General features: G+C 36.8%; 1 protein-coding gene across 10 annotated transcripts in view; it reads left to right on the forward strand.

Moving 5' to 3' along the window:
- BPTF (bromodomain PHD finger transcription factor) overlaps positions 1 to 27,568 on the forward strand; it is a 141,966-nt gene that overhangs the window by 45,005 nt on the left and 69,393 nt on the right. For 8 of the 10 annotated variants that reach the window (XM_060290943.1, XM_060290941.1, XM_030843337.2 and 5 more), the window contains exons 3-9: positions 1,945 to 2,168; positions 4,176 to 4,379; positions 4,935 to 5,123; positions 15,285 to 15,473; positions 19,328 to 19,515; positions 21,275 to 21,630; positions 22,126 to 22,257. In XM_060290943.1, coding sequence (XP_060146926.1) covers positions 1,945 to 2,168; positions 4,176 to 4,379; positions 4,935 to 5,123; positions 15,285 to 15,473; positions 19,328 to 19,515; positions 21,275 to 21,630; positions 22,126 to 22,257 — 1,482 coding nt within the window. The remainder of the gene's footprint in view (positions 1 to 1,944; positions 2,169 to 4,175; positions 4,380 to 4,934; positions 5,124 to 15,284; positions 15,474 to 19,327; positions 19,516 to 21,274; positions 21,631 to 22,125; positions 22,258 to 27,568) is intronic. The other 2 variants (XM_060290942.1, XM_060290946.1) reach the window with 2 other exon arrangements.

Consider the following 27,568-nt stretch of genomic DNA (forward strand, 5'->3'; position numbering starts at 1 on the left):
AAGAGGAAAAAAGCAAACAAGGAAAGAATTTGATATCATTAAACAGAGGGAAAATCCTTAAGATTGAAATCTTAGAAAACAAAGAATTAGGCTGTCCTGTAACTCTTGTGCTCCGTCAAAGCTCACTATGTACTTTTTATTTATTTATTATTTATTTTTGGCGGCATTGGGTCTTTGTTGCTGCGTGGGCTTTCTCTAGTTGAGGCGAGGGTAGGCTACTCTTCGTGGCGGTGTGCGGGCTTCTCATTGCAGTGGCTTCTCTTGTTGCAGAGCTCAGGCTCTAGGCGCATGGGCTTCAGTAGTTGTGGTACGTGGGCTCAGTAGTTGTGGCTCATGGGCTCTAGAATGAAGGCTCAGTACTTGTGGCACACGGGCTCAGCCACTCCACGGCATTCGGGATCTTCCCGGACCAGGGCTCGAACCCGTGTCCCCTGCATTGGCAGGCGGATTCTTAACCACTGCGCCACCAGGGAAGCCCCCTATTAATCTTTTTATTTAGAGGATTCTGACATCTTTAACATTTTAAATTGGAGTAGACCATTGTTCTCACTCAGTCATAAAAAGTCAGTAGAAATACCCACTGTAAAGTGAAATCTAGAGCAGCTTAAAAAAATGATTTTCAGAAATTTTTGTAAAAAGCTTCTAACAGAAATATATTAATATCATATGTCAGCAGATGCTGATTTGAAAGAGGGAAAACAGGAACCCTTTATTAATCTCTTTTTCTTTAAAATTTTTGATAATTTTGATATCCTTTTATTTATCCATGATTTAATATATCCCTTCTTTGTTCAGAATTATTGAATGTCTCATTCCTGGAATTCTGCTACATTTTAATTTATTTACTACCTTACTAGTAACAATAATATTTTCTATTTATTGATCGCTAATGATGTTTTCCAGGCACTATGATAGATGCCTTATTATAATACCTTTATTTACCGTATAGTATCTTACCGTGTCCCTCAAGACAGGTACTGTTGTCCTCATTTTACCAGTGAGGTGAATAAAATGTCTCAGAGGCTCAGAGGAGTTGTGTCTTGTCCCCGTTCACATATCTCATTTAAAGCCATATCTTTCTTAAAGTGCTCTTCTTTCAGCTTTGTGAGTTTGCCTTTGAGCAGACAGGAATGTTAGACTCTTTCTTGTTAGGTACCTCACACATACTCCTGAATTCTTCTGAATGAGAGAAGAACTAAGTCACATATGTTTCTTGAAGTCTGGTCCTAGACATTAATTTGCCTTGTGTTTTTAGTTATTAGTGTTGAAGTCTCCACCTCCATTACAAGTGACTGGCATCTTTAGAGAGATTTAAGCAGGAAAAGAAGCTGCTGTGCTCTTCTTCTCTCCAGTTTGAGCTTTGATTGTCCGTTAAGAAAGAGGGATGAGGCATTGTTACTTGATTGAGATGACTCCTTCAGGGACCAGAATTTAGCAGAGCATTTACACCATTTGGATGGAAATGTTTCTAAACTATACTGTAATGTGAACCTGCTCTGTACCTGCCAAGTACTGAACACAGTTTAAAAATTTCTGGTTATTCTGCTCCTCGCATTGTTACAGTGATGATCTTAAAGTTGATTGAAGTGTAACCAAGACTGTCCTCCACCAAGTACTCACACTCTCTGAATTTTAAGGTCATGTTTCTGCATGTCATGTTTTTAGATATCTTTCTTTGCTGCTATACTAATTCCTCTCTTCCCACTACTACAAGCAAATTATTTTATCCTAAGCTGCTATGGGCTAGGAAATCAAAATAATTAGAGGTTCAAATAAAATGAGTACCTTGAGTTTGAATGAGACTTGATAGGATCCCTTATGAGCAAATATACTGAGCTTTAGTGCACAATCTTTGTGAGTTTTAACTTCCACTGGATAGATAAAATTGTCAGGTAAGTGCCATTTTGTCTAACATCAAAGTGTTTTTGTGCTTTTTTTAAACAGAGAAGAAGACACGGAAAATGAAAATGAAAAGAAAATTTGGTACTACAGCACAAAGGTCCAGCTTGCAGAATTAATTGACTGTCTAGACAAAGATTACTGGGAAGCAGAACTCTGCAAAATCCTAGAAGAAATGCGTGAAGAAATCCACCGGCACATGGACATAACTGAAGACCTGACCAATAAGGCTCGGGGCAGTAATAAATCCTTTCTGGCGGCAGCTAATGGTGAGAGGGAAATTTTCTTATTTTACTTTTTGTTCCATTTCCTGGTATGAAATCACTACAAAATATGAAAATATATTAAAATTTTCAAGTATGATTATTTGAATTCTCTATATTTCATTTTCTCAAGAGGAACTTGTTCATCCTAACATAAATTGGGGATCCTGTGCATTTTAGTGTTTTGTACCTTGCCTTGCTCATTACTGATGTTCCCCAAATTATATTTGTTTCTTTCTTTAATTCAAGAATTTTATTAATAAACCTTTTGGGGAGTCCTGTTTTTAATTATGAGAAATGGTATTCCTTTAAAATTTACTCTTTGCTTTCTTTTTTTCTAATAAACTTTTAATTTTAGAATAATTTTAGAGTTACAGAAAAGTTGCTAAGATAACACAGAGGGTTTCATGTACGCTGCAGCATGCTTCCCCTATTGTAATATCTTTTTTTTTTTTTTTTTTGCGGTACGCGGGCCTCTCACTGCTGTGGCCTCTCCCGCTGCGGAGCATAGGCTCCGGACGCGCAGGCTCAGTGGCCATGGCCCACGGGCCCAGCCAAGTCCGCGGCATGTGGGATCTTCCCAGACCGGGGCACGAACCCGTGTCCCCTGCACCGGCAGGCGGACTCTCAACCAATGCGCCACCAGGGAAGCCCGTGGGGGCCACTCTTCGTCATGGTGCGTGGGCCTCTCACTATCGCGGCCTCTCTTGTTGCGGAGCACAGGCTCCAGATGCGCAGGCTCAGTAGTTGTGGCTCACGGGCCTAGTTGCTCCGCGGCATGTGGGATCCTCCCAGACCAGGGCTCGAACCTGTGTCCCCTGCATTAGCAGGCAGATTCTCAACCACTACGCCACCAGGGAAGCCCCAGATCATGACTTCTAAATTTCATTCTCCAGGGGTTCCCTGGTGGCACAGTGGTTGGGAGTCTGCCAGCCGATGCAGGGGACGCGGGTTCGTGCCCCGGTCCGGGAAGATCCCACGTGCTGTGGAGCAGCTGGGCCCGTGAGCCATGGCCGCTGACCCTGTGCATCCAGAGCCTATGCTCCGCAGCGGGAGAAGCCACAGCAGTGAGAGGCCCGCGTACCGCAAAAAAATAAAAAATAAAATAAAATCTCATTCTCCGATTAAAAAAAGAATCAAGACTCCTTGAGAATTCTAGGGCTGGGGCAAAGAAAATACAAGGTGAGTCTGGAACATCTTGCAGTGCTGGAAAGTGAGGAAGCACAGAAGGAAGGAAGGTGGGAAGGAAGTGTGTTTAAAGGTTACAGGACTCATGTGTTTAAAGGATACAGGACTTACCTGGAAAAGCTCCCAATGGCCAAAAGCTGGACCGATTTGAGCAACAAAGTAAAAATGATAGTATTGGATCATAACCCAAAGAACATTATTAATATACAGGAGTCTATGCTGATATAACTTGTGGTCTGCACCCATGCCGTAGTATCACTCCACCCTAGTTGAAAGAAAATTAGAGCCATTAGGGATTTAGTGACTTCCAGAAAGTTATGGGACTTCAGAGAGAAATGTTTCCAAATGGGCCTCTGTTTTCTCATTTTACAGTGGAGACCTGAAGATTTAGTAGCCTACCCCCAGGCTCACGTAGTTAATTCAGGTCAGATCTGTGCTAGGTCCTGGGTCTCTAGGTTTTTGTTACTGTACCACACTGCCCAGACTGTGGGTCTGTGTCAGCTTAACAGATTTTCTCCTATGCCAGAGGATATCACAGTAATCTATATCAATCTCAATTTTAAAAGATAGACTAATTTTTCTTTCTTTTTTTAAAAAGAAATTAGAGCCTATATTATCATGTATTTTCTAGAAGTGAAGATAACCAAATCGATTTGAGTTCTCTAAACATCAAAATGTTACTGGTAATCTTGATCCTTATTTCATAGTTCTTAATGCTTTTAGCAAATTTATGTTTAATAACTTGTATTGAAACTCTTAAGTGGCATTTGTAGTACTTTTATACTTGGTATATATGGAAACATAATTTTATTTGTTTTATTATAGAAGAAATTTTGGAATCTATAAGAGCCAAAAAAGGAGACATTGATATTGTTAAAAGTCCAGAAGAAATAGAAAAGGAGAAGAATGAGACTGAGAATAATAACTCCAAAGATGCTGAGAAAAGCAGAGAGGAGTTTGAAGACCAGAGTCTTGAAAAAGACAGTGATGACAAAACACCAGATGATCCTGAGCAAGGAAAATCTGAGGGTAAAAACATTATTTGGTTAAAAAGAAATATTTCATCAGTGTTACTTACGAAAACTCCAGTTTTACTTGCAAAATGAAAATGAATCTTTTTTATTGCAAACAACTATTTAATTTTACATTTCTGAAGAGATTAGGATACCCTTCCTCCATATATAACATGTGCAGTCATTGTAATGAGTTTTATATATTGGTGGATTTACTATAATGTTATACCCATATCTCTATTTATACTTCTTAATAAGGTGCCATTTCCCTATAAGATTTTTTGGTGAAAATCACTGTTTTTATACCAGAATATACACTTTTGTATGTGATATAATACGTTCCTTTTTATGTTAACTACTTAAACATTCTTAATATATCAAATATTCTTAAATACCCTTTGGATTACCTGCTGCAAAATTATCCCAGAATCTAATTGCTTCAAAATGGCCATCGAATAGAAGCCAGGTTTTTTGGTGATCATTCATTTTTAGTAGTTGACTGAATGTGGCCATTTGTCCTAAAGCAATTTTAAAGGATATCTTTAAAGTTTTGTTGTGCATTTTACTGTAGAGCCAACAGAAGTTGGGGATAAAGGTAACTCTGTGTCAGCAAATCTTGGCGACAACACAACAAATGCTTCTTCAGAAGAGACTAGTCCCTCTGAAGGGAGGAGTCCCGTGGGGTGTCTCTCAGAAACCCATGATAGCAGCAACATGGCAGAGAAGAAGGTGGCATCTGAGCTCCCCCAGGATGTGCCAGGTACAGAGGGCAGTGTATCAATGCCTCTGTAATGGGGGGGAAATCCTTCCCTTTAGTAGTAAAAGCTGAATGTCACCTAAAACTTTAAAGTATGTGTTCATTCATGCTGCTTGCTTACATAAGTGCCATCCCTGATTGCTAAGTTGTCACCTAACATTTGGAGTTTGACAGATGTTCTTGCATTTAGTGCTTGAAACTCATCATAATCTTCATGCTTTTTAAAGTTCATTTAGCTGTTTTTGTCTAATAGACTTATTTTTATATTTTATCACCAGACCATAGTGGCAGATATTTTGGTTTTAAGTACTCACATACTAATGGCTCAGTGTTGAATGATTTGACCATTCCAATTCTGTATGTACTAACAGATTAATTTTATGTTTGCATGTGGTCATGTAAGTTTTTTTTTTAACAACATCTCAAACCATAATGTTACAATAGAAAACCATTGTCACAATATATTTTGACATGAAAATGTAAATTAACCAGTAATAAATTTTAAGCTTTTTAAAATTAAATTCAAAATAAGTTATATCACACCAAGAATGTTATTATGCCTTTCCTTTTGCCTTTTTTAAAAATGAAAAAAAATTTTTTTATTATAGGAGCTGTGTGTATATTTTTGAAAAACAAATCAGAAAATTTAGATGAGCAAAACAAGAAAAAAAATACTGGTAATCCTATCAAAAGTCAATAATTATAGTTAATACTGTATTGGAAATCCTTAAAGAGTTTTTCTGTGTATTATAAGAATGTCATGTAGTTCTTTCCTTTTTTTTTCCCGCCTCTCTTTATTTTAGCCATTCTGGTAGGAATGTAAGGATATCTTATTGTGATTTGAACTTGTAGTTCCCTGGTGACTAAGGATGTTGAGCATCTTTCGTGTGTGTGTGTGCGTGTGTGTGTGTGTGTGTGCGTGCGTGCGCCTATATGTGTGTGTGTGTGTGTGTGTATATATATTAGACATTTGGATAACTTCTTTTGAGAATTGCCTGTCAGTTCTTTTGTTCATTTTCTATCAAGTGGTCTCTTTTTTTGTGTGTGGATGTTTCATTGGCTGGGCTAAGTCCAGTCCCTCTACTCCATCCTGACTGGAAGCAAAAGTTTCTCCATTGATATTTTAAAAAATGTTAACCCAATCTCATCATATTCCTGGAATAAATACAACTTGGTTGTGATATGTTCTTGCTCTTATGTATTGTTGCATTTCATTTTTTAATATTTTGTTTAGGATTTTTGCGTCAACTTTCATGAATGATATTGACTTGCAATTTTCTTTCTGTGATAATGTCTGTGTCAGGATTTGATGCCTAGATTATGCTGGCCTCATAAAATGAGTTGGTACAAGTTCCCACTTTTCCTTTTGTCTGCAAGAGTTTCTGTGGGTTGGTGTTATTTATTCCTTAAATGTTTGCTACAGTCTTCTGGTCCTGGAGTTTTCATTGTGGGAAAGTTATTAATTGTAGATTTCATTTCTTTGGTAGATAGTAGCTATTCATATTTTCTGTTGTTTTCTTGTGTCAGTTTTAGTAAATTTTATTTTTCTAGGAATCTACCATTTCATTTAAATTTAAGATTTTATTGATATAATAACATCCTATTTTTTAAATGTCTATAGCATCTGTAGTGATCTCTTTTTTCAGTCAAGAAATTGGTTATCTGTTTTCTCTTAATCATTTCATAAGACTATTAACAATTTTTATGAGTCTTTAAAAAAATAACTTTGGGCTTTGTTTATCCTCTTTATATTTTTTCTAGATTTTTATCTTATTTTTATTTCATTCCTTTTATATTTTTTCATTTTTGTGAATTTTTCTTCCCTGTCTTTTTTTTTCCAAAACCACTCTATTGAGGTATAATTAATATACAAAAAGCTGTACATATTTAATATGTACAACTTGATGAGTTTGGAGATAAATATATACCTGTGAAACCATCACCACAATCTATGACATAAACATATCCATCACCTCCAGAAGTTTCCCATACCCTCTTTTTTTTTTTTTTTGGTTGTGGACCATTTTTAAAGTCTTTATTGAATTTGTCACAGTATTGCTTCTGTTTTATGTTTTGGTTTTTTGGCCGTGAGGCATGTGGGATCTTAGCTCCCTGCCCAGGGATTGAACCTTCCTCCCCTGCACTGGAAGGCAAAGTCCTAACCACTGGACCGCCAGAGAAGTCCCTCGCATACACTTTTTTTTTTAAACATCTTTATTGGAGTATAATTGCTTTACAATGGTGTGCTAGTTTCTGCTTTATAACAACGTGAATCAGTTATACATATACATATATCTCATACCCTCTTTATTATTTTTTTCTTCTAGCTTCTTAAGATGGATGCTTTGATTATTTTTTATTTTTTCTATGTCTGTTGTCAAGGCTATAAATTTCCCTCTATGTACTGCTGTAGCTGCATCTCACAAACTTTAATATGTTATTTTGTCTTTATCATTCAGTTTAAAATACTTTCTAAATTCTATTATGATGTGGTTTTTTTTTAACCCATTGCTTGTTTAGAAATATATTGTTTAATACTCAAACATTTAGAGATTTTCTTTTTTTTAAATTAATTTTTGGCTGCTTTGGATCTTCATTGCTGTGCACAGGCTTTCTCTAGTTGTGGTGAGTGGGGGCTACTCTTCCTTGCAGCCAGTGGCTTCTCTTGTTGTGGAGCACAGGCTCTAGGCACGTGGGCCTCAGTAGTTGTGGCATGCTGCTCAGTAGTTGTGACTCTCAGGCTGTAGAGCTCAGGCTCAGTAGTTGTGGCACATGGGCTTAGTTGCTCTGCAGTGTGTGCGATCTTCCCGGACTAGGGCTCGAACCCATGTCCTGTGCATTGGCAGGCGGATTCTTAACCACTGCGCCACCAGGGAAGTCCTAGAGATTTCTAGTTATCTTTTTTATTGATTTCTAGTTTAACACACTGTAGTCAGAGAACATTCTGTACGTGATTTATGTCCTTTAAGATTTGTTGAGGCTTGTTTTGTGGTCCAGCATTTGGTTAATGTTGATGAACTGTCTCATATACACTTGAAGAGGATGTCTATTTTTAGTTTTGGGGTGCAGTACAGAACAACTAGGTCAGGGTTTTAATTGTGTTGTTGAAATCTATATGTTTGCTATTTTTTTTCCCCTCTATGGAAGATAATTTTTTTTAACATCTTTATTGGAGTATAATTGCTTTATAATGGTGTGTTAGTTTCTGCTTTATAACATATGCAAGATACTTTTAAGTTATTTCTATTTACTGTGGGGTTGCCTTTTTATCTTTTAAATATTTTTAGTTTTTGCATTATATATTTTGAGCCTGTGTTAGTAGGTACACATAATTTTTATATTGTTGAATTAACTATATCTTTGTGAAATGTCCTTTATCTTTAATAATACTACTAAACTACAGAAGCTTTCTTTTGATTAGCATTTGTATTTTATATCTTTTCTGGAATGGAAAGATACTTAAAAATAACCCGAGAATTTAAAATCTCTTTCAAAATACATCTACTTTAGAATTTCCTTAGAAATATATACACACATATGTATACATATATATGGATATGCATATTTATTTATTTCAAGCTGTATTTTGTCAAGTCCTGTCAGAGAGCACTATCATTTTCTTATGAGAGACGACATTATGCAAAAGAAAAATTATAAGTCTGTGGTCTAAAAATCTAAAGGAGTGAGAACATAAGAAAAATGGGCAGATTTCATGATTTCAAATTGGGTATGATTCAGAAAGATTTTATGTGGCTGAGATTGAAGTTTAAACTGAAAAGTTGGGCCATATTTTGGGAAATGTTTGTAGACGTCACTTAAAAAAGTTAATCTCTGGGGCTTCCCTGGTGGCGCAGTGGTTGAGCGTCCACCTGCCGATGCAGGGGACGCGGGTTCATGCCCCGGTGCAGTAGGATCCCACATGCCGCGGAGCGGCTGGGCCCGTGGGCCATGGCCGCTGGACCTGCGCGTCCGGAGCCTGTGCTCCGCAACGGGAGAGGCCACGGCAGTGGGAGCCCCGCGTATCGGGAAAAAAAAAAAAAAAAAAAAGTTAATTTCTGAATATCTGTTCCTGAGATTTTCCACCGCTGCATCTGTATTCCAGACATTTCACTTCAGTTCATGAAAATGGTTATGTTGCCAAAAACGACCCCTTATAGCAAGTGTACTGTTTATTATTCAGTATAACTTCTTTGTAGTTAACAAATAGCTCAATTTCAGAATTACACTTTCGTTCTGGATTTTAGATTAGAAACTTTTGTACCAGATTGCCAGTTTTTCAGTATATAAGGAGAGACAGGGGCATGTGTCTTTCTAGCATCTTAACCTCAAATGTACTATGAGAATTTGTATTCAAACATATAATGAAGACAGCATTTGTTTTATTAAAGTTATGCCTCTAGATTTAATGACTGGGACTAAGAAAATAGCAGCAGTAGATAAAACTGGCTTTATTTCCATAACTATTTATAATTGCTTTGAAAGTGTTTCCATGGACATATTGAAAGTCTAACATCTGTAAAGTTGAACTATAAGAACATATTAATTTAACCTTTTTCTTAACTTTTTGGGATAACGACATCTTAAAAGATAGTACTTTGCTTTAGGTTTGGATTTTATTGTAAGGAAATTAAGTGGAGGTTAAGAGGCTGCTGATACTGGATGCTGAACTGATGTGCTTCCCGTTTACTTTTACCTCATTGAGTTGATTGATAATGGCTTTTAGAGGTTCTGCAGCTAAATATTACTCTTTTGTTTCTTATTCTTTTTTTTTTTTTTTTTTTGCGGTATGAGGGCCTCCCACCGCTGGGGCCCCTCCTGTCGTGGAGCACAGGCTCCAGATGCGCAGGCCCAGCAGCCACGGCCCATGGGCCCAGCCGCTCCGTGGCACGTGGGATCCTCCTGGACCGGGGCACGAACCCACGTCCCCTGCACCGGCAGGCGGACTCCCAACCATTGCGCCACCAGGGAAGCCCTTCTTATTCTTTTAAATGTGTTTGGTTTTAGCTTCTAGTGTAGAATATTTGAACTGTGAGGACTATTGGTAGGTGATATCTTCTTTGTGGTGTTTTAAAGCAAATGCTTGAGATTTCTTTAATCCTAATGAAGTAAGGATGTAAAGAGTTCTAGAGCAATTCCTCTCAACTGAAATGGACGAAAACTTAAGGCAAATTAACTTGGGACAAGTCAACAAAAAAGCTATGTATTATGAGTTATGATAGTCCTCAGCTTGTTAGCACCTTGAAAGTTTAAATGGACAGATTCTGAATTCAGTTTGCTTTCAGTGGGGTAATGGTTTTTTTTAAGATCAAAATACCTTGGGATGGGATTGATTGCCTATTCTTTTATGAAGTACCATCATCTTCCTAATAGCAGAGAGCACTTTCTATGAAGTATTTTAAGATACGATTAGGTGGAATCTCTTAAGTCCTATCCCAGAGTTATTGTCTTGGTTAAAACCATACTTGGGGTGTATTGTATGCTGAAATAGTTTTTTGTGGGCTAGTGTAGAACCCAATCACTTTTTATTATACTTCTGTGAGAAAATGCACTCTGAATTCTGAGCTCATAAATGAGGGGATGTCTATATACTGTTTCATTATTCGAGAAGATGATTTTTAGACAATTATAAATTAAGAATACAGCACATTTCAAAACTAGATCTACAGATGTGAAAGGAATGATTAGTGAGGAATTTGATGCTATTCATGTGAGACTTCTCTTCCAAATATATGCATTTTCCAACATGAGTTAGTTGATTATATTACTGGTTTGCAGCTGTCAGATTTTAAGTTTGCCATTTCTGTCTTTCATGTAGAATTTTCTTATTATGAACATGCACGAAAGTTAAGAGAATAGTATAGTGACCCCTCCCCCATATTTTAACACTTAGATTAGAAAATCATCAATATTTTGTCATACTAGTTTTACTCATGCTTTTTTTTTTAACTGCTTTTTTGAGTGCAGAGGACTCAAATTTTTAAAAATCGCCCCCCTTTGACCCCATGTGTACACTATTAGATAAATCATAATCCTCAGTTAATTGCACTCATCATTGGTCATTACATATTCCCCCTTAATTTATTCATTCACGTTTGAAATGATCTTTATTAATGAAATAAACACCTAGGAACCTATCACCCAAAACAGAAGTCTAAGTCCTGTTTTGAAACTCACCTGTACCGAGCCATCTCCCTGTTCTCATCGCCTGCATCCTTCTACCCTACCTGAAGTGATTGTCACCCTGAATCCTGTGTTCACTAATATTTTCTTTCCTTTTTATAACAGAAATCCAGTAGAATTAAGACTATTGATACTAGAGGTCAAAGTGATGTATAGCCCACATAACTGTTGCTTCATTGAGTTGATCTACATGGTTTGCTAAAAACTATGTATTTCTGTTTCTTTATTTTATTTTATTTTATTTTTGCGGTATGCGGGCCTCTCACTGTTGTGGCCTCTCCTGTTGCGGAGCAACAGGCTCCGACGCGCAGGCTCAGTGGCCATGGCCCACGGGCCCAGCTGCTCCGCGGCATGTGGGATCTTTCCAGACCAGGGCAAGAACCCATGTCCCTTGCATCGGCAGGCGGACTCTCAACCACTGCGCCACCAGGAAAGCCCTCGGTTGTTTTAAACTGTGTAGCAAGTGTGTTGTGTTAAGTATGTCTTATTAAGTGTATGTGTTAAGTATAACTTCGGGGAACTTAATCTTTTCGCTTTATATTACTAATATAATGTTTTATGTTGCTGGAGTTCTTTCACATTAACTGTATTACAATACTCCTCTGTGTAACTATACCACAGTTTATCCCCTTTCCTGATGATGTGAATTTGGGTTGTTTCCTTACTGCAGTATTCTAAAGCAAATCCCAGACCTCATGTTATCAGTCCTACATACATTTCTAAAGAATATGGACATTTTCTTGTATAATTACAGTGCCATTATCATTTTAATAAAATTGACAGCAATTCCTTACTGTCATCTACTATCCAGTCAATTTAAATTTCCTCACTTAAAAAAATTTTTTTAAACATTGGCTGTGTTTTAAATAACTCCAAATAAGATCCCCGCGTGACATGACATTTGGTTTTATATCTACTGAGTCTCTTAATCTAGAGCATTCTCCCCTTCCCTGACTTTTTAAAGAATCTTAGTATATCCTACTATGGAATATCCCACATCCAGGATTTTCTTTCCTTCTTAGTGTTTAATTTGTTCTAAAGGCTCGATTAAATTCATTTTCAACGACTTTTGGCAAGAATACTTGATAAGCTGTGTTCTGGGTATTTCACATCATATTGCATCAAAAGGCTCATTGTGATGTCTGTATGTTTTACCTTTACAAATTCTAAGATTGATCAGTGAGTTCAAAATCAGCTGTCTATTTGGAAGTTATAGTATATGATTTCTAATTCTATAATTTTTTTCAGTATTTTTTTAACTGGAATTCTTCTGTAAAGAATTTTCCCTCATTAACTAAGTCTATTTGAATACCTTGAAATATAATTAGAGCAGAAATAAATGCTTAATTATTTCTCTTAAAATCTGATTTTCAGAGTCAGGAGTTGGTGTCTAGTTACCTTCAGTGGTGATTTTTGAGTTATGAACTTTGGGGGGAGGGGCATGATTTTCTCATTTTAAGTATCTGTTTGAACTCATGGGTCTTTATGTATGCAGTTTGTTTCAGTCAGTTGTAGTTGTCATTAATTTGGTTATATTGATTTTCAGGAGGCCCTTTATGTTGGATTTTGAGTCCTTTTTGCTGTGTATGACCCCAGTAGTCTCTTTTGCTTTTTTGCTTTTTGGCAGAATAAGATATATGTGGCTTATCTTATACATTTCTTACCCCAGACCTGGAATCAGTAATTCCTGCAAGAAGCCCTGGTTCCTTTTTGTGGGAAATGATATTTAGAGACTGTCATCTGGGCCCAAGAATATTTACTGCTCTTGGGCTCTCACTGCCTCTAGGCTTTTTTATTGGGTAGTGTTAGGAAATAGGTATTTTGGAAAAGAAAAAAACCAATTCATGTTGACATTTCAAATTCAGATTGAGGATTGCATACTTAGTTTCTTTTTTTACACTTGTATCTCTTTTCCTTTATACTGAATGCCTTAGTTCCTAACAACAGTAACTTAATTATATACTTGCTTTATCCTGTTATAGATGTCCATTAATAATATAGATTATTTTTATAATTATTGTTAATATCCTGATGTGCATTAATAACAGTAATAAGAAATGATTTAAATAGCATAGTAATTTCATAATACCAATATTATTGCTCACAGTAAGAGTACTGAACCGCATTTAAGATTTTTTTGCAGCTCTTTATCTTTATACCATATTTCCAGTAAGAATGTATAGTCAAAATTCTGTGTTCCAAAGTCACTTGAAATAATCTTTTTCTCTGTGTGGTTATGCCAACAACTTGATACACGATTAGGCTGTTTTCTTTCAGTTTTTAGGGGCTGCATTTCTAACTTGAATTTTTAAAAAATGTAAAACATTTACATGATTCCAAAGTCAAACTTTGTAACTGTTATCTATTCAGAGAATTTCCACTTTCATCCCTTCGTTCTCTAGGTAACCATTTCCTTCCTTTCCCTTACAGGTAGCTATTTTTATTAAGTTTTGGTTATTCTTCTAGTGTTATTTTTTTTTTGTATAGAAAAGCAAAATATGTGCATAAATTCACATTTCTCTCCCTTTCTTACATGAAATTAGCATACTCTAAGTACTGTTCTGCATCTTTCTTTTTACATTTAATCTTGAGATCATTTCATATGTGGATATAATGATTTCCTCAGTCCTTGTTATGGTGCATGATATTTTATTGTATGTACCACCTTTTATTCAGCCAGTGCCGTATTGATGGGCATTTTGTTTTTTCTGGTCTTTTGCCATTATAAATAGTGCTACGGTGAATACCTCTGTAAATATCAGTAAGTAATTTAGTATTTTTGCCAGTGTATTTCAGGGTAGATTGCTAGGTTAAGAGTAAATGCATCTGTAATTTTTCTAGCTATTGTCAGTTCCCTTTCATCCAGTTTGCACCATTTTACAGTCCTACAATGTGTGGCAGTACCTCTTTAACCCACCACCTCTCTACCTGAGTGTATCATGAGACTTGGATTTTTGGCCAGTCTGGTAGCTGAGAGGTAGTTTATCTATACGATTTTACTTTGCATTTCTCTTACTTTGAATTAAGTGAGCATATTTCCATGTTTAAAGGCCATTTTTCTTTTTCTTTTTCTTTTTCTTTTTTGTGGCTGAATCGCATGGCTTGTGAGATTTCAGTTCGCTGACTAGGGATTGAACCGGGGCCCTTGGCAGTGGAAGCACGGAGTCTGAACCATTGGACCGCCAGGGAATTCCCGCCATTTTCATTTCTTTCGTCACTGTTCATATATTTTTCCCATTTTTCTATCAGGTTGTTGGTTTTTTACTCAAAAAAAAATTTAGGAGCTCATGATGCATTACAGATAGCCTTTGTGATATACTGTCGACGACTTTTAATTTAGGGGATTGATTTAAAAGGTATCTTAACAGTGGCAAAATGAAATGCACAGGGAGGCTGTAGATTTCTGAACTGCCGAGGAAAGACCTAGGCTTTCAGTTTATGGTAGTATTCATTTTGGTATACTTTTAGGAACTATACTCTTAGTGATACTATTATATTGGTCTTAAAATTAACCATCACTTAGGCATTACCTTCTAGTTAAATTTGGGGGTATAGAATTCAGGCAGAAAACCTTAGAGATAAATAATCCTGTTTAATTCTGTTTCGAATACTGTTTGAATACTTTATGAAAAGTAAGAATATAAACTTCAGATTTTGAGGGATTTTCTTCACAAAATCACTTCTGCAGTATCTGGCACATCATAAATTTTGTGAGATTGTTATATCACTTTATTATTCTGAAAGATTGTCTGCTTTGTACTACACACTAAGGTGATAAGAGCCTGAGTTAATACTGGGAGACTTAAAAAACAATTCATAGGATGTTGTTTGCAATTTTTTTCATACATTGCATTATTCATACATGAGCAGCTTTTTAAAATCTAGCTTTGTAATGCAACCCTAAAACAATTAAATGTCTTTTCTGACAATTAGTTGTTTTTGATGTGATTTCCAATTTAAAAATCAGATATTCTATTTTTCTAGAAGAACCTAACAAGACATGTGAAAGCAGTAACACTAGTGCTACCACTACCTCCACCCAGCCTAATCTGGAAAACAGTAACAGCAGCAGTGAACTAAATTCTTCCCAGAGTGAATCTGCTAAGGCAGCTGATGATCCTGAAAATGGAGAAAGAGAATCTCATACACCTGTCTCTATTCAAGAAGAGATAGGTAAGAATACACTTCATACATTGAAAGGAGCTTTTTTATTTTTTTAATTTTTATTTTTTTAAATAAAAGTTTGATGGGGGTGGGAAGATTTGGATTTTCTTTTCCTTTTTTTTTTTTTTTTTTAAAACACAAGTGACACTTGCACTCAGTGTTTTTGTTTTAAAAAAATAAAAAAGCACTTGGGAAAAAATACATCTTTTTCACACCCCCTCCCCAAAGGTAACCACCATTATTTGGTGTGTAACATTTTATATCTTTCTCCGTGCAGTTACATTAATGTATGTATGTTTACAAAAAGTTTTTTTTTTTTTTTTAATATAAACGGGATCATTCTGCATGTGTTGTTCTGCATCTTGCTTTTTTCACTCAGTAATACATGTAGGGGTTCTTTTCATGTAATGAATTGAATTTATTCTTTTTTAACTGCTGCATGGTACTCCACAGTACAGATGAACCATAATTCATTTACTATTTCTCTATTAATGGACATTTAGGCTAACAGTTTTTTCATTATTACAACTAGTGGTGCTTTTTAACATCCTCACCATGTATCTCCGTGTACTTGTATTTCTGGCAGTATAGATACAGTAAATGGAATTGCTGGATCATATGGTAGGTACATTTAAAAAATAGTGATGGCTACTGCTTAATTGTACGTTAAAAGGAATTTATACTAATCATTTACGTGTATGTGTATTTCTTCATATTCTCACTGAATTTGACATCATCTATCTGTTACATTTTTGCCAATGGTGAAAAGTATTTCATTTTAAAATTTGCATATCCCTGCTTACTAATGTGGTTGACTTTCTTTTCATGTGTTTGCTGAACTTTCTGTGAATTGCTTATTCATATTTTTTGCTGATCTGTTCCTACTGAATTTTGATATTTTTCCCAAATGAGTTTTAGGAATGCTTTATGTATTGTGGGTATTAATTTTTGATTTTACCTATATATTTATATAGTCATTGCTTGTTTTTAACCCTTTCTGTTGTTTTATAAAGAAATTTTTACATTTTTTATGCAGTTAAATTTATCAGTCTTTTTCTTTAGGATTTCTCTGGATTTTGTGTCTTACTAAGGAAGACCATCCCTATCCCAAGAACATACATATATTTTACAGTAATTTCACATAATACTTCTATAACTTTGTTTTTAATCCTTCTGGTGTATAATTTTGTGTATGATACGAGATGGAGATCTGTCTTAATTAGAACCTTTTCAATTGCAAGTGACCAAACCAGCTTAAACTAGCTTAAGCGAAAAGGGAATTTAATTAGCTCATATAATTGGGAAGTCCAAGCCATCACCAGGCATAACTGGACCTCCAGGTATCAAAACTCTTTCCATTTTCCTCTTTCTGTCTCACCTTTTGGATCTGCATATGTTTGTGTGTTAACCTCATTCTCTCCTAATACAGACAGGCTTTCCCCAAGTGGCAGGGAAGATGGCATCAGCGGTTTGTATTCATATCTTTCCAAGGTCTGTGACCCAAAGGCAAGGCCCCTACTCCTGCTCCAAATCAAAAGTCCTTGAGGAAGGAATTTGAGTGGCCTATCTTGGACATATTGTTCCTACTCCTGTGGCCAGGGCAGGCAAGGTATTATGATTGATGGCTCCAGCAAAAGTATATAATTGGAGTGGGGTAGGAATGGTTTTCCAAAGAAGGAGAGATGCTGTGAAGATAGGAAACAGCAAATATCCACAGTTCCACCCTAGCTCAGTACAAACGTGTGTATTCAAATTAAAAAAAGCCTCTGCCTAACATAATGGAAAGATCTCACCCACAACTGAAAATTTTTTCAAAAACTTCTCTCCCAAAATGAACATCTGGTAATTTTAACTGTATCTAGGATTTCTGTGTATTGTGTGTATTATTTTGATTATGTGTGGTTGTGGCTTATCTTGATCTTACAATCCATGAGCCAAATTATGAACTTAGCTACCTGTAACACTCATTAACCTGATGGTGGATGGTGTTCTCTGATAAACCTGGCTGCCCTTTTCTGGGAGGTTTTCTGGGAGAATGGATATGGATGAGAAGTGAGAAGCATACGGGAAGGTCCCCCTTCTGGAGGCCATTCTTCTTTAACAGGCTAGATCCAGCTGACTTCTGTCAGGGATGGCCTGCTGGAAATTGCTGTAGGTTTGAATAATTATACATCCCAGTGTGACAGGTTTGGGGTTTTTTCTGGCAGTAACACCCCCTTATAGATTGCCTGAATACCCAGCTAGTATCTAATGCCCAGAAACTTGGCTCAGAGTCTCTGAGGGTAAACCCCCTCTACTTGCCCAGTTTGTCTGCCCCAGCCCCCAGGTGAGCGAAGTCTGTCTAGGCTCCTGCCTCTTGACTCATTAAACAGTGAGTTAGGGAGGCTAGGGCCAGGCAGCTCTGTACTCAGCCTCCAGGCTGCATCACAGTGATCCACTCCTTTAAACAGGAATGTGGCCTTCGGGCAGGGTGTGCTAGACAATGACCTCCACTCTTAGCCTTGTTCCCTCTCTCTGCTCCTTCAAGTCATACCCCCAGGGATGAATTTTCTGCCTCCTTTCCCTTATTTGCACTAAACTTAGCAAGTGGCAAAGGATTGACTCTCACCTGTTGGATTGTTGGCTCTAAATTGAGGCGCTTAATTTAAAAAGTGCTGTGCCATTCCCTTTCTGCTTTTAGGAAGTCTGGCCTTGACTAAATGATGTCTAAAAAGTCTTTATTGTAGAACTTCAAAGACAGTCCCAAGAAGTAGCCACTGTAGGGAATTCTCCGGCAGTTCAGTGGTTGGGACTCCACACTCTCACTGCTGAGGGCCCGGGTTCAGTTGCTGGTTGGGAAGTTAAAATCCCTCAAGCCGTGTGATGTGGCCAAAAAAAAAAAAGTTGCTGCTATAGTTCCTCATGTTGGCACAGAACTCTAGCATGGGTAGAATCATGGTCTGAGAGCCGAGAGAAAATTGTGGATAGTCTAACTAACCAACTGCTTTGCTACCACACATTGAAGGTTACTAGCTTTCCAGCCTGAGACGGCAAAGATACCCAGTACCCCTACCCCATCCTGATTTAGTCAGTGCCATATTTTCTGCTTGGTTTTTCATTCGCCAGTGCCACACTGTCTTAGTTTTTAAAAGCTTTAAATTAAGAAAGAAACATGAGATCTTGTTCAACTGTCTGGCCAGTGGAAATTGGATAGTGATGCAGTCATTTTAGAACGTATAGAAATTTTCAGCTGAAGTGAGATTTTTGGAAAAGCAGAAATTGCTCCTTGGCAGTTACATCTGTCACTTAAAAAAATTAAGATATTATGAAAATGTGAGAGGCCTTTATTGTATCTAAAAAAGCTAATGTAGTTGATTTTCACATGTACAGTTATCTGCATACACAGATAATTGTCTAGATTCTTTAGGAAAGAATTCACTTGACATTTATGTTTATAAGCTTTAAATTATTAGGTATTTAAACAGAACTTCAGTGGAAATCTTTCTAAAATTAATTATATCCTTTACTTTTAATACAGTAATCCATGTCGAATATATAAGGCAATGTTTTATTAGTGTGCATTTTGAGTTATGTTTGTTAAATCTGTAGCAGCCCTTCCTCTTTTCTAGTAGCTGCTTTAAAACAGATAACCTGGCATGTTTGAATTTCCTGTAAAATAATAAATGACTCACAGTAAAGTTCTGACATACTTTCTTTGGAGTAAAACTTTAAGAATTAATGCATTTGCTTTGACTGTTCAAGGACTTTTTATTTTCTGGATCTTAGTTGTCTACCAGATAGAAGTTTTGGATAAGTAAGGTGTTATTACTATATGTAATTTACTTACTGTTAGCAATTACTTTTGGCTTTTTATTTGATAACAGGTGATTTCAAATCAGAGAAGTCTAATGGGGAAATAAGTGAGTCTCCTGGAGGTGGAAGAGGAGCGTCTGGTTCAACTCGGATTATCACCAGGTTACGGAATCCAGACAGCAAACTGAGTCAGCTGAAGAGCCAACAGGTGGCAGCCGCAGCCCACGAAGCAAATAAATTATTTAAGGAGGGGAAAGAGGTGTGTTTTTCCTGTTTAAAACAAAAATCTCTGGAATGTAAAATAATTTTTAAAATAGGGGCAGGAAGTTTGTAGAGGTACTTTTGAACTTTATTTTCCTCACTTCCAAGAGTGTAACGAGATTAAAAGTGTTAGGTTTGTATTATGATAAGTATAGCTGTACACCCAAATTTCAATCCATGCCTAGAAATGCTGTAAATGGGTAGTATTCTTTCTTACTATATGGTTAGTTTTATTGTATATAATTCTAAAGAGATAGAGGCTGCTTCTTCACATGTGGGAACAGGTAGGCTGTTTGTGGGCTTTATTAAAGATTTAATACTCAATTCTGGCTGTAGTCATTTTAGATGAACCTGCAGCTAAAAGATAAGACTTACCCCTTGATAGCAGAGCACAGTGTATAGAACAGCACAGCATCTCAACTCTGACTGTGAACAAAAAGATTGAAGCTAGGACTCAGTATTTCTGTCTCCCAGCAAGCCGTGATGATAGAATAAGGGCCACAGCTGTGTCTCTCAGATTTGAGAATTATTTGCAGGGTAGATATGCAAGATTATGCAGTGTTTTGTTTTGTTTTGTTTTTTAATGCAGTGTTTTTAACATCAAAGAAATGGCTTTAAGGCAGTGGCTTTCAGGCTTCTTTTTACTCTGACCCTCACTAAGACATTTTTCATAGCAACCCAGTACGTTCAAAAGTTTCCTGAAGTAGGGCTTCCCTGGTGGCACAGTGGTTGAGAGTCTGCCTGCCGATGCAGGGGACGCGGGTTCGTGCCCCGGTCCGGGAAGATCCCACATGCCGCGGAGCGGCTGGGCCCGTGAGCCATGGCCGCTGAGCCTGCACGTCCGGAGCCTATGCTCTGCAACAGGAGAGGCCACAACAGTGAGAGGCCTGTGTACTGCAAAAAAAAAAAAAAAAAAAAGTTTCCTGAAGTAGTATTTTACCATGTGGGAAGCATTCTGGTATTTTCTTTTCTAGTCTATTGTATTATATTTCATTTTTTTTAAAGCTGAATAAGCCCCACTATTGATTTCACAGTCCACTAAAGGATTGGAATCAACTATTTGAAACACTATTTTAACGTATCCATGGGCTCTTATCTAAAGCTGGAATGATAAAAGGAGCAGAAGAAAAGGTATTTTTAGGAATATATGTTTGCGGGAATAGTACACGTAATGCCCTCATGCCCTCTTTTGTCTCTAACCCCTGTATATTGTAAGCTTGAGAAAATGATTGGTGAATGATTTATATATTTAGAAACTATAACATTTAGTTTCATGTGTATATTTGAGATACATGAAAGTACTTAATAATGTCCAACATATAATAGGCACTTTAATAGAGCTTAGCTTTCTTTCTTTTTGCAGGCATATCTTGGTTGTTTAATTATAAACAATTAGCTTTAGCTTTTAACTCAACTTTTAAACTTCAGGAGTTTAGGGACTTCCCTGGCCGTCCAGTGGTTAAGACTTCGCCTTCCAATGCAGGGGGTGCGGGTTCGATCCCTGATCGGAGAGCTAAGATCCCACATGCCTCTCGGCCAAAAAACCAAAGCAGAGAAAAACAGAAGCAGTATTGTAACAAATTCAATAAAAGACTTTAAAAAATGGTCCACATCAAAAAAATCTTTAAACTTCAAAAGTTCAGTCATAAGATGTATCTTAACTTATTTTGAATGATAAATTACAAATTATTGAAAGACAGTTGATCAAATTTACATATTTGACATAAATAATGGAATCTTCTTATTTTCTTGGTCAGGTACTGGTAGTTAATTCTCAAGGAGAAATTTCACGGTTGAGCACCAAAAAGGAAGTGGTCATGAAGGGAAATATCAACAATTATTTTAAGTTGGGTCAAGAGGGAAAGTATCGCGTCTACCACAATCAGTACTCCACCAATTCATTTGCTTTGAATAAGCACCAGCACAGAGAAGACCATGATAAGAGAAGGCATCTTGCACATAAATTCTGTCTGACTCCAGCTGGAGAGTTCAAATGGAATGGTTCTGTCCATGGATCCAAAGTTCTTACCATATCTACTCTGAGACTGACTATCACCCAGTTGGAAAACAATATCCCTTCCTCCTTTCTTCATCCCAACTGGGCTTCACACAGGTAAAGGAAACTAAGGTTTATTTATTGCTGTAAATATAGTCAATATTTACAAAATGATTATTGCAGTTGCATACTTCAAACTGTCATTATTAATGAATTGAATGAAGTCATGTTAGTCAGCAGAACACTGAGGAGGTTAGGAATATGAGTAACTTTACTTCTAAAGTTACTGATCCAACACTAACATTGGAAAGATTTCTGGAAAGCAGAGTCTTTATTCCCGGAACCAAGTGGAGTCCAGACAGAGTTCCAGAACATCATAGAAGGTTTAAAGATTTGGAGGACGAATTGACCTCTGAGATTCCTCCAGTGTTTAAAACCTATGATTCTGTGAGGTAGAAACTTCCAGTAGCAGTGTATTTTATACCTGCTTAGCCTAGAAGCATATGCCCTATAAGATGAAGTCTTCATAAATTACAGCTCTTGTGCTTTTAATTTAAGATCAACAAGATGAAATTTTGTTTTTTCCTTTTTTTTTTCCCTTCTGAAATTTAGGGCAAATTGGATCAAGGCCGTTCAGATGTGTAGCAAACCCAGAGAATTTGCGTTGGCTTTAGCTATTTTGGAGTGTGCAGTTAAACCAGTTGTGATGCTCCCAATCTGGCGGGAATCTTTAGGACATACCAGGTAAGTGAATTCTGAGCCTTGTGAATGGTGTGTTAGTCTCCCTTTTGGAATATTAGTCTATTAATAATGAAAGTTAATGTGTTGAAAAGGCCATAATAAAGACTCAACTCTTCTTGACCTCATTTTCCTCCTATAAGATGGAGGAAAACATGTAAGATGTAAACCTGAATAAACATTAGTTCTTATTTAGGATATAGGATTATAATGAAGATGAGAAGAGATCAGGTATATGAAAATGAAAAATATGTTCTAAAGTGAAAAGTGTTTTTATTGAATAGAAGGAATGCTTATATTTTTTGAATATTTATTCTGGAGTGTGCTAGACATCTTGATTTATTTAGAGTCGAGTATCTGGCCAAAGATCATGTAGCTCCTAAGTAGACCCAGAGTTGTGTGACTTTAGCAGACGGTTAACAAAAAAGATAAATTTTGTGACTTGAATCTACTTTTTAGCCCTAATGGATTTATTTTTTAACTTTAATTTTTAAAAAGTTCTTATTATAAACCTAATATAAGCTTATGGTAAAAAATGTAAATTATTATTCAATGTAAAAAGAAAGGCTCCTTCTACCTTCCCTGCCCCTCTACAGGGCCCACTCCAAAGGTACAATGCTGTATTTTTTTAAAATTTAAATATATTTTGTGTTGCTTTCTACACCTGTGTTTTATCTTTTTTTTAAAAATAAATTTATTTATTTATTTATTTATTTATTTATTGGCTGCGTTGGGTCTTTGTTGCTGCGCGCGGGCTTTCTTTAGTTGCAGCGAGTGGGGGCTACTCTTTGTTGCGGTGCGTGGGCTTTTCATTGTGGTGGCTTCTCTTGTTGCAGAGCCCGGGCTCTAGGTGTTCGGGCTCCAGTAGCTGTGGCACGCAGGCTCAGTAGTTGTGGCTCGCGGGCTCTAGAGCTCAGGCTCAGTAGTTGTGGCACATGGGCTTAGTTGCTCTGTGGCATGTGGGATCTTCGTGGACCAGGACTGAAACCCATGTCCCCTGCATTGGCAGATGGATTCTTAACCACTGCACCACCAGGGAAGCCCCGTGTGTTTTATCGTATAATGAAAAATTTTAAGAAAAATAAATATGCCTACTAAATATTTTTCATCTGCTAAGGGTTGCTGTCAGTTTTCTGTAGTGTTTCCCCCCCATAAATCTTATGGATACTCTTTCCTCTCTCCCTCCTATTTTGATTGTAATTGCTGCTACTGGTAGAAGCTTCCACAAATGGAATGGACTTAATTCTTCCTAGGATTAAAAAAAAAAAAAAAAAGGGTTAAGTTAAGGTGCTACGAACGGTGCAGCCCAGGAGAGGAGAGCTAAATGGGTGGTGTGCCTGTATTTTTCTCACTGCCGCCTTTTCTCAGGGCAGGGAGAGCAAGGGGAAAGTCAGAGGCAATTGTGAGGCCTATATTTCTGTTTTTCCTTCTTGCATTTACTTCCAGGCTTTCCCCAAACTCTTCTGTCCCAACAGTCTCCTATTCAGTGCTCATCCTGAAATTTGTGTTGGTGGTCTCTGGTGGCAGAGACCAATATTTTGAGAACTAAAGCTAAGCTAAATGTTGCTAAAGAAAACTTCAGTACTCAAATGTAACTTAAAATGACTAAGTCAGGGCTTCCCTGGTGGCTCAGTTGTTGAGAGTCCGCCTGCCGATGCAGGGGACATGGGTTCGTGCCCCGGTCCGGGAATATCCCACGTGCCGTGGAGCGGCTGGGCCCGTGAGCCATGGCTGCTGAGCCTGCACGTCCGGAGCCTGTGCTCCGCAATGGGAGAGACCACAACAGTGAAAGGCCTGCGTACCGAAGGAAAAAAAAAAAAGACTAAGTCAAAGCTTTTATAAATTCGTTTCTAAATATTAAACGTTCTAATGAAAATGCAATTCATTTTTTTTTTAGTTAGGGTTTTTTCCCCTCCTGGTATGTCATTATGACTAGTCTTTTATCCTGTTTTATTTTATTTTAAAAATTTTTTTTGGTACACTGCGTGGCATGTGGGATCTTCTTTCCCTGACCAGAGATTGAACCCGGGCCCTCGGCAGTGAGATCGTGGAGTCCTAAACTTTGGACAGCCAGGGAGTTCCCATGACTAGTCTTTTAAACCTGTAACTAGAGTTATAAAATTGTATCATGAATTGTATTAGTATGACACATCTGGTAATATATATGAAAGAACTTTTTTTTAAATTTTGATGAGGTGATATAAAATAGCATACTCTGAATTTTTAAAAAATTAGAGACCATGATTCATGAAAATTAGAAATTAATAATAGGACTTACACTTTGGCAGTAGTATGGTCACAGATGTTTAGGTGACAGACTTCTAAGACTTGATCCTAAGGCAGTATCTAGAAATTCAACCAAATATTTTATTATAAAATGTTTGTTTATTATGATATTCAATAGTAAAGTTTTGGAGGCAGGATCTTTTTTGAAAAAGTTTATGAAGTCTTGGTTGAAAAACATTAAAGAACACCTAAATAAATGAAAATATATCTCCTGTTCACATATAGGAAGACTCAGTGTCTTGACAATGTCAATTTTTCTCACCTTGATATACAGATTAAGTTCAAACACATTAATAATTATAGTTGGGCTTTCTGTAGAATTTCACAAGATGGTTAAAAAGTTTTTATGGAAAGGGGCAACAATAGAAAAGGTAAATTTGAGGGACGATGTGGAAGGACTTGCCCTCCCATGTAACAAAACTTACTTGGTAGCTATAATACTGTGGTATAAACAAATAGACCAGTGGTACAGAATAAACAGTCCAGAAAGAGACCACCCCATATATGGAAATACAGTATGTGTTGGAAGTAGCATTGGAAAGGATGAACTGTCTAATAGAAGATGAGGAGGAAATTAGTTGTCCGTACAGTGGTAAATTGAACTTCATTCTTTATATTATACACAGTAGTCAGTTCCAGGTAGAGTAAATTCTAAATGAGAAAAGCAGACGTTAAAACTCTAAGAAGAGAATATAAGAGATTATCTTTGTGACTCTGGAGCAAAAAAAGTTCTCTTCTTCCTCCCTCCCTCTTTCCTTCTCCATTTCCTTCCCTTTTTCCTCCCTTCTTTGCCTCTCTTTGCTTTCACTCGTTCCTTCTTCCTGCTTTTCTTCCTGCCATACTTCCTTCCTTTTCTCTTCTGATTGTTTTATTTCCTTCTTGATTCATTTAGTATCTCCCCTAACATAGCTAAGGCAGGCTTTATTTATTTCATTTGTAAGAGTGCTGTCTGTCAGATTTGAATGAGTGTGCATGTGTATGCCTGTGTGTGTGCATGTACTAAAAGTGACTTTCCTTCTTCACATTTATTATGTGATATGTACATAAGATTGTGTGAAATACATAAGCTATAATGGGTAATAATAAAATGAACACCTGTGAATTCACCACCCAATTTAAAAATAAGAACATTATTATTGCATTTACTTTGCATTCATATTACCTTGCCTTTCCTGAGAGATAACCATCATTTTTACATTTGTGTTTTGTTACACCCTTCCTTTTACTGTGTAGTTTTATCACATATGTATATAGCAGTAAACAATGGTTTTCTGTGGTTTGAGTTTTATAGTAATGTGTCATCCTAAAAGACTGAATCCTAGACTGGTTGAAGGTGTTTTTATTGTTTTATTATACTATAATCAAAAAAGGGTTAGTATACACAGTATATTCAAGAACTTCTACAGTTCAGTAAGAAAAAAAATCAAACTATTTAGTAGAAAAAAAGGCCAGAGGTACAAACATAATTTAGGGAAGAGGAGACACAAATAGCCAAGAAACGTGAAAAGATGCTTAACCTCCCTAGTAAGTTGGGGAAAAAGCACATTAAAACTAGGGGTTGGGCCAACATCGTTTTCAATGATGAAAAACTGAAACCCTTTCTGCTAAGGAACAAGATAAGGTTGCCCACTCTCACCACTATTATTCAACATAGTTTTGGAAGCTTTAGCCACAGCAATCAGAGAAGAAAAAGAATTAAAAGTAATCCAAATTGGAAAAGAAGAAGTAAAACTGTCACTGTTTGCAGATGACATGATACTATACATAGAGAATCCTGAAGATATTACCAGAAAACTACTAGAGCCAATCAATGAATTGGGTAAAGTAGCAGGATACAAAATTAATGCACAGAAATCTCTTGCGTTCCTATACACTAATGATGAAAAAGCTGAAAGAGAAATTAAGGAAACACTCCCATTTACCATTGCAACAAGAAGAATAAAACACCTAGGAATAAACCTACCTAAGGAGACAAAAGACCTGTATGCAGAAAACTATAAGACACTGATGAAAGAAATTAAAGATGATACAAACAGATGGAGAGATATACCATGTTCTTGGATTGGAAGAATCAACAGTGTGAAAATGACTCTACTACCCAAAACAATCTACAGATTCAGTGCAATCTCTATCAAACTGCCAATGGCATTTTTCACAGAACTAGAACAAAAAATTTCACAACTTGTATGGAAACACAAAAGACCCCGAATAGTCAAAGCAGTCTTGAGAAAGAAAAACGGAGCTGGAGGAGTCAGGCTCCCTGTCTTCAGACTATACTACAAAGCTACAGTAATCAAGACAGTACGGTACTAGCACAGAAACAGAAATATAGATCAATGGAACAGGATAGAAAGCCCAGAGATAAACCCATGCACCTATGGTCACCTTATCTTTGCTAAAGGAGACAAGAATGTACAGTGGAGAAAAGAAAACCTTTTCAATAAGTGGTGCTGGGAAAGCTGGACAGCTACATGTAAAAGAATGAAATTAGAACACTCCCTAACACCATACACAAAAATAAACTCAAAATGGATTAAAGACCTAAATGTAAGGCCAGACACTATAAAACTCTTAGAGGAAAACATGGGCAAAACACCCTGTGACATAAATCACAGCAAGATCCTTTTTGACCCACCTCCTAGAGAAATGGAAGTAAAAACAAAAGTAAGCAAATGGGACCTAATGAAACTAAAAAGCTTTGGCACAGCAAAGGAAACCATAAACAAGATGAAAAGACAACCGTCAGAATGGGAGAAAATAGTTGCAAACGAAGCAACTGACAAAGGATTAATCTCCAAAATATACAAGCAGCTCATGCAGCTCAATATCAAAAAATTAAACAACCCAATCCAAAAATGGGCAGAAGACCTAAATAGACATTTCTCCAAAGAAGATATACAGATGGCCAACAAACACATGAAAGGATGCTCAACATCATTAATCATTAGAGAAATGCAAATCAAAACTACAATGAGGTATCACCTCATACCGGTCAGAATGGCCATCATCAAAAAATCTAGAAACAATTAAA

This window comes from Globicephala melas, chromosome 20, assembly GCF_963455315.2.
Source record: "Globicephala melas chromosome 20, mGloMel1.2, whole genome shotgun sequence".
Classification (NCBI taxonomy): Eukaryota; Metazoa; Chordata; class Mammalia; order Artiodactyla; family Delphinidae; genus Globicephala; species Globicephala melas.